Here is a 7969-nt window from a genome sequence, read left to right as displayed (position 1 = left end):
TTCCCTGATTTCTTTCTTGGTGTATTTGTCATTTGTCTATAAGGACTGCTACTTTTGTTTTGTTTTGTTTTTGTTTTTGTTAATTTTGTATCTAGCCCTTTCCGTGAAGATGTGTACCAGCTCTAGGAGTTCCCTTGTAGACTTTTTGAGGTCACTTATATATGCTATCATTTCATCTGGGAATAGCAATAATTTGACTTCTTTCTTCCTTTCCTATTTGTATCCCCTTGTTCTACTTTAGTTGTCTTATTACTATAGCTAGAACTTCAAGTACTATGGTGGATATGAAAAGAATAGACAGCCTAGTTCTTGATTTTAGTGGAATTGCTTTGAGTTTCTGTACATTTAATTTGATGTTAGCTACAGATTTGCTGTAAATTACCTTTATTATGTTGAGGTATGCTCCTTGTATCCATACGCTCTACAAGACTTTTTTATAATGAAGGGGTATTGTATTTTATCAGACTTTTTGTTTATTTTGTTTTGTTTCTGACATCTAATGGGATGATCAGACAGTTTCAGAACAGAGTTCTGACAAACTTTCAAAGAAAAGCTAATGCCAATACTCATCAAATTATTTCACAAAATAGAAACAGAAGAAATATTGCCCAGTGCATTTTATAAGGTCACCGTCATCCTGATGCCAAAACCACACACAAATTCAATCAAAAAAGAGAATTACAAACCAACTTTCTTATGAATATAGATGCAAAAATACTCAATAAAATACTTGCAATCAAAATCCAAGAACCCATTGAAACATCATCCACATGACCAAGTAGGCTTTATCCCAGACATGTAGGGATTGGTCAACATATAAAAATCAGTCAGTGTAACCTATCTATAAACAAACTAAAGAAAAATGAACATTTTTGTGTAAATGAACCTTGTAATCTGACACATATTTTTGACTGGGATATGTTTACAAGCCCTAGAAAACCATGAGAGTTTTAGAAAGGATTAGTGTTTCAAAGACCACTCCATTTGAATACCAGTTTGTCTTCTGTCACAACTCCCTTGAATTTGTGGACTCTAAACTCAATTGTCCCTTGAATTATACTCATCCAATGTGTATAGCCACATATCAGTAAGTAAAAAGAATGAATGGGTGCATGAATGAATGAACGAACTACATGGTGTAATTTTCTCAAGGAAATATGTAAGGATATTGAAAACTGAAAATCATACTGTTTAAAAACAAAAAATAAAAAACCTCTGAAATAACACAACCAGGATGGTTAGTTAGTTTCTATGTGTTGGTTATTTTCATGTAACTATAACCAAAGTACTTCAGAGAACAACACACAAAGAAGAAAAGTTTATTTTGTCTTATAATTCCAGAGGCTTAGCTTCCCACTTCTCGGTTTTTTTTATCTCCTTCTGATAAAAGTTGAAAGAATCTGGACAAGACCCATGGTGTAGAGGGTAGGTAGAATTTGGTGTACAGAAGAGCAGAACTCAGTCCAAAGGGAGACAGTGGATAATGGTCAGAGGGACTAGTGTATCAGTCTTGCATGTTAGGAAGGTTTTATACCATTTCTAAAGTCTTTCAAACAAGTATCTCTACCTAAGCATTCAAGTAGTTGGCAGAACATTTGGATGACTCTTACAGGAGAGGCCAATGATATGTCTTTGTTTTTATGTTTGTTTCTAATCAGAAAGTCTCCTTCAATGCAATATGCACAGTGTTTAAGACTCCTGTAGCCAGACTTAAATAAATTAATGATATTCTAAGTAGTTTAGCAAGGCAAATCTCTTCCTGCAGTGAGATATAAGACTCAGGTACCATTCTTCTGACCAGTTATTAATCATGGAATTCCAGTCTTTTTGTTTTTTTCTTGGCTGTTGATTATGAGGAAGGAGTCTCACTCAGTGTCCTCCAAGCCTACTAAAGTTTAAGTAGATATCTAACAGTGAGAAAGAAGAATGTGGTGATAAGAGCATGCAGACATGGAGCTGTTCACTTCATGAAGGAAAGGAAGTGAGCAATGAGGAAGGCATCAGAGATGAGGGGGACCTCCTTCCTCCATCTTTCCATCTTAACATCTGCCAAAAGAGTGCCATCAGCCAAGACCCAAACTTTCAGTAAATGAGTGTCTTGGGTAGACACATTATACCCAGCCATAACAAAGAGTAAGACTATTTTCTGAAGCCTTTGAGAAATCAGAATTATGTGGTAAGATCTGTGCCCAGTGGCAGATCAGTAACAGGAAGCAATGTTTCCCGTCTCTGTCAAGGAAGCATGGTACTAGCAAAGGTTTGTGAGTAGTGATTAGAGCAAAATATTTCCAAATGCAGGACTGAGAAAGCAAAGCAATGTTAAGCTCAAAGTTGGACAAATAGAAAAAAATAGGAGTTTCCCTGAAAGACCTGAGAGCCAATACAGTGACCAAGTGCAGTGATCGCCTCTTCTGAAGAAGGAAATTCCTCTTAGAAAATTACCAACTATAGGTTTACTCTCTAGCCACCTCATGCTCACAGTTAATGTATTCATGTATTTAATGTAAGTATGCATAAGCAATTTCTGTTCTTGGGAGAGGGGAAGCTAGGAGGTTATGTCAAGGGTTTTTCAAGGCTTATGGAAATGAACTACCGTGTTTATTTTAGTCATCACTGGTAATTCTTTCTCCTTTATTGTATTTATTCAAGAATATGAGCATGGCTAAGTAAACCTGAACAAAACTGTACTTTATTGATTTTTGCAGAGTTCCCAGGAAGATTTCCAAGGCTTGGAAATGCCATCAAGTTGGAAAGAAAGTGAAGTGAATGTGATGGTGCCACAACAGGACTAAGGTCCACGGACACCCACCAACTAGCTCTTCTCTCACAGAATTTCTAGATTGCTGTGTAATATGCTGCCTTTGCAAGAGGACAAGAAACCAGTGCCCAAAAGACGTGTTCTTCAGCATATGGACTAGACTTGTCCTCAAGACAATGGCTTCAAAGGTCTCCTGCCTTTATGTTTTGACCGTTGTGTGCTGGGCCAGCGCTCTCTGGTACTTGAGCATAACACGACCTACTTCTTCCTATACTGGCTCAAAGCCATTCAGTCACCTAACAGTTGCCAGGAAAAACTTCACCTTTGGCAACATAAGAACTCGACCTATAAACCCACATTCTTTTGAATTTCTCATAAATGAGCCCAACAAATGTGAGAAAAACATTCCTTTCCTTGTGATCCTCATTAGCACGACTCACAAGGAATTTGATGCCCGCCAGGCAATCCGGGAGACCTGGGGAGATGAGAACAACTTCAAAGGGATAAAGATAGCCACACTGTTCCTCCTGGGCAAAAATGCTGATCCTGTTCTGAACCAGATGGTGGAACAAGAGAGCCAGATCTTCCATGACATCATAGTGGAGGACTTCATTGACTCCTACCACAACCTCACCCTCAAAACCTTAATGGGGATGAGATGGGTGGCCACTTTCTGTTCAAAAGCCAAGTATGTCATGAAAACAGACAGTGACATTTTTGTGAACATGGACAACCTTATTTATAAACTCCTGAAACCATCTACCAAGCCAAGAAGAAGGTATTTTACTGGTTATGTCATCAATGGCGGGCCAATCCGGGATGTCCGCAGTAAGTGGTATATGCCTAGGGATTTGTACCCTGACAGCAACTACCCACCATTCTGTTCGGGAACTGGCTATATCTTTTCTGCTGATGTGGCTGAACTCATTTATAAGACCTCACTCCATACCAGGCTGCTTCACCTGGAAGATGTGTATGTGGGACTGTGTCTTCGAAAGCTAGGCATACATCCTTTCCAGAATAGTGGCTTCAATCACTGGAAAATGGCCTACAGTTTGTGTAGGTACCGTCGTGTCATCACTGTCCATCAGATCTCTCCAGAAGAAATGCACAGAATCTGGAATGACATGTCAAGCAAGAAGCATCTCAGATGTTAGGGTTTTTATCACTGTAAATAAGTTTCTTTTCTAAGAAATGGGGACTAAGGTGTTGGCATTTTACAGGTGTCACCAAGGGAAAATGGACTGGTAAGGGGTTTTGTAAAGGTTTTGCTTCCTGAAACTAGTTCCTTTCTTGGATCACTAATTTAAAAATATTAGGCTCAGTCATAGAAACAGTGAGTGAGTTAGAAGGGATGGATTTCATTCTCAGGTCATAAGACATTGCCATTTGTTTCCAAGAGTGACTCTAAATAATTGCTAGAATTTATGCACTGTGCTCTGAGATCAAAATCTGGGTCAGGAATTGGGAACTCACTCTAAGGTCTTCATATCATCACTGCAAAGCTACATAGTAACTCTTAATAAAAAAAAATCAAAAGATACATAGTCAGGAAGACACACTGGATGTTATTTGTAATGCTGTGTGTTATTATCACATTGGATTTTTACATATGTTGCTGTGGAATGTGTACAGAATTTGTGATTCTACCAATAATTGATTTTACCCCTGGTAGGGAGAAGGTGATGAAATATATGGGAATTGAAACTTGAGAATAAATTATTCTGTATGTATAGAAAACACCTAGGCTTTGCTTCCAAGAATTAAATCTGGTCAGCAGGTGGGATGTACATAAAATGCTATTTTAAGTAAACAAACCATCTTTTTTCTTTTTCAGAACAAATATTACAAGGTGCCACCAAGGAGACCTGTTTCCTTCCATACAATGCCTTTAAGTGCATTTTCCAGTTTTTGGATCAGGCAGGTGGATGTCTCCATGTGTAGAAAACAAGATGGTAGGAGACTCAGAAACAATACATAACAGTTGATTTAGGAGACTCAGCAACAATACATAGCAGTTGATTAAATGCAAATTTAGGTATCCATTCTAAGTAGCTATAAGCTTAGCAATAGTGCACAATGCCCCCCTCACATATTAGCAAAGCACGCAAGAAAATCTTTAACAGGTAACAACAGTGTTATTGAAAGATGTGGCCCTGCTACCAACAAATGTAATATCCTCATGATATCTGAATCATTTAAGTATGTATAAGGCAAAGCTGTTTTGAGATGTTCTGGAGGTTCTGTGGCTGAGATCCAAGGGAAGGAAAAACCTGGAAGCATGAGTTCAGATCCCACAGATGCCACAAACTTATATGGACCATATGAACAGGCATCTCACTTTTGATGTATTTCTGTATGCTCACTTGTAAAATGGCTAAAAAAAGAAAAATCTACCTCACAGATACTGTGAGAGCAAATCACATTTGCTAATAAGTACTTTGAGATCTTTAGTTTAAAAGGTGCTACGTAATGCCATGTATCATGCATTATGCTAAATGCTAAAAGTATTACAGTAATTATAAAGATGGCCATCAGTTGTGGTAACATCGTCTTAACACAACAATTTACAAAATAAAGATTGACTGTGAACTATCAGTGTACCTAATTCTTCCAAGATGTTGATGTTTCCTTGGCTATTAGTTGACTGTGGAAGCCTCAATTTCTCTGCCATGTCTCTGGTTTTGGTGGCGAATATGTCACTCCAGTGTGTTGCCTTGGCATCCCAGGATGCTGAAAAGAGTTTGCTTTGCTTTGCTGAGGAGCTTTGCATATGCTTCACATATGCATCCTCACAGCTTAAATCATAGGAAATATTTGCCCTGAATTCTTAAAACTCTTTAGGACAATAAAGCTAATCTACTCAACAAAGAGGAATAAGCACTGAGCACACCTTTCATTAGGGAACTCACTGTTGTCATGCAAAGAAAGCCCCACACCAGAAAGTGTTCCTTTTATCTATTTGATTTGCATCTTGATGGCTGGAATACCCCCCTTAGAAGCTAATAGCATCCCACTAGGGAGACAAAAGGAAGAAATGGAGTCCCACAGTCACATGATCTCCTGCTAGCTCTCTCATCAGCCCCAAGGTACTCAATGGCATAGGACTTCCCATCCTTTAATATGAGTTTGATTGCTGCTCAGTGTCAAGTGTTCTGGGAGGAAATGAAGCAGAACAAGGTGAGCCACCCTCCCATCATCCAGACACAGCTGTTGTTGAACTCCAATCACTGGGAAAGTCTCATTTGCCTCCCGGTTACTCAGCTGAATGCAATCTCTGTCTCCTAAGATGGCCTTGCACATACCCGATGCTCAGCCAAGCCACTTTTCATGTCAAAGAGTATCACATTATAAAAAACCATGTCTGTACATCTATGAATGTTTTGTATGTATGTGTGGAATATGCATAGAGCCCTAATCTTGAAAAGGAGCAAAAATCAGAAAATCATGTCTTAAAGAACTATTTCTTCACTTTTTTTTATGCTACATAGTGCCCGTATGATAAACATGTAAATGGACATCAATGATTACATGTACATATTTTAAAGGAGCTTTTCTCTTCTCTTCAATTGTACGAACAGCTAGAATCTGCTTGATGTGTAACATTTTCCTCTGCATGGAACTTGGTGAGGCAAGGCCAGTTGTCCAGTATTTCAATAGCCTTAAGCATGTTTTCTCTTTGTTTTTGTTTGTTTGTTTGTTTTTGTTTTTTGTTTGGATGTTTAAAAATGTTTAATTTGTCAAGGAAAAGCTCTAATTTTCTCCTTTTGTTAGTTCTATGAGGAGAAACTGGTCAGATTACTGTCATGGTAATTTATTAAGCCATTCTTACCATTTCTTTAAGAAACAAAAAATCATTTTAATGGCAGTAGTCTGGGGCTGGCTTGCAACTCAATGGTAAAGCATTTACCTAGGATATATAGGGCTTGGGGTTCAGTTTTCAGAACTGCAAGGATGAAGTCAAAATAGTGATGGCACTAGTGGACCAGAAGTCACTCAATGGTTATTTTCTAAACACTGTCTGGCTCCCCGTCATTCTTCATTATGTGCTGGATAACATCAGCATCTGTAATCTTACAGTTTCTTCATTTATTTCTTAGAGGAAAAAACATGCTTTCTCTTTGGTGCCTCCTTTATGTGGCTTTGTGTCTTCTTATATTGGAGCAGCTTCAATATACAACAATGTAACAGTGTACTTTCAAATAACCAGATTCAAAACATGAAGATCACTTTTGATTTGAATTAAATATGGAAGAACAAAACCCCTTATGTGATAAGATACAGAGGGGTAACACACTCTTCACAGAGAAGTCAAGGAAGGAGTTTTTTCAATCAAATTTCTTCTAACAAAAGACAATGGAATATTTATGTACAGTGTCTGGAATTCATTTTCTACCTTTCCTATTATGTGGGTTCAGTGCGGGGATTGATTGTATCATTTCTGTAAAGGTGAAGAAACTTTTTATAAGCCACAGGTAACTTGTGAATGGAAGAAATAATTTACTAGAAGCGCCTGATGATAACTGACACTTAGGAATATTGTTATATATGAATGATTGTATTTATGTATTTATTTCTTCAAAATTGTACATATGGTTTTGCCAAAAGTAACTGTGTTAAAGTGCACTCTCTGGGTTTGTAGTACTATTTAGGGTTATATGGGTTGCCAATCAAGCTGCTAATCAGAATACTATTTTTTTGTATCAGTGTTACAACATGTGACAAGTAGATGAAGCTGTCTTTTCGTCACTTTCTTTACCTTCCTCTTGAAATGTAAACTGTTGGTTGAAAGCACGATGCTAATGTACAGGCCCGTCTGTCAAGGGGAAGGTCCCGGTTTCATAAAGCTGGTTTTTTTAAATTCCTGGGACAAATAAACAAAAGAAGAACCCAACCTATTATCTTTTTCTGCTTCTTTTGCATGGCTGTCTTTGGGGAGACGTGACTGATGAGAGTAGTTGATGCCCACCCACCTGCTATCAACGATTTCAACACAGGCAATGGTTTAACCAACTCAGAGCCCACCCATAACAGCATGAAGCAAATTAGTGATCAACTTGGAGGCTTTCTTGGTCCAATGAATAAGCCAAAGACTACCCCTGGGTTAGAAAGACAAGTTTCTCAATTACTTCTTATTGGCTTCAGAGAAGCCAATGTTTTTATTGGCCTATTAAGTGTGTGTACTGAAATTTCCACCTGCAGAGAGACATT

General features: G+C 38.0%; 1 protein-coding gene across 1 annotated transcript; it reads left to right on the top strand.

The window, feature by feature from the left end:
* The first annotated feature begins 2690 nt into the window (after window positions 1–2690).
* Window positions 2691–4582, top strand: B3galt1 (beta-1,3-galactosyltransferase 1). Its single transcript, XM_051184545.1, has one exon. The coding sequence runs from the start codon at window positions 2935–2937 to the stop codon at window positions 3913–3915; it is 981 nt and encodes a 326-aa protein (XP_051040502.1). The 5' UTR covers window positions 2691–2934; the 3' UTR covers window positions 3916–4582.
* The last annotated feature ends 3387 nt before the right edge of the window (window positions 4583–7969 follow it).

The sequence above is a fragment of the Phodopus roborovskii genome, unplaced genomic scaffold, assembly GCF_943737965.1.
Source record: "Phodopus roborovskii unplaced genomic scaffold, PHOROB, whole genome shotgun sequence".
NCBI classification, from domain to species: Eukaryota; Metazoa; Chordata; class Mammalia; order Rodentia; family Cricetidae; genus Phodopus; species Phodopus roborovskii.
This window is presented reverse-complemented; position numbering and strand designations above follow the sequence as displayed.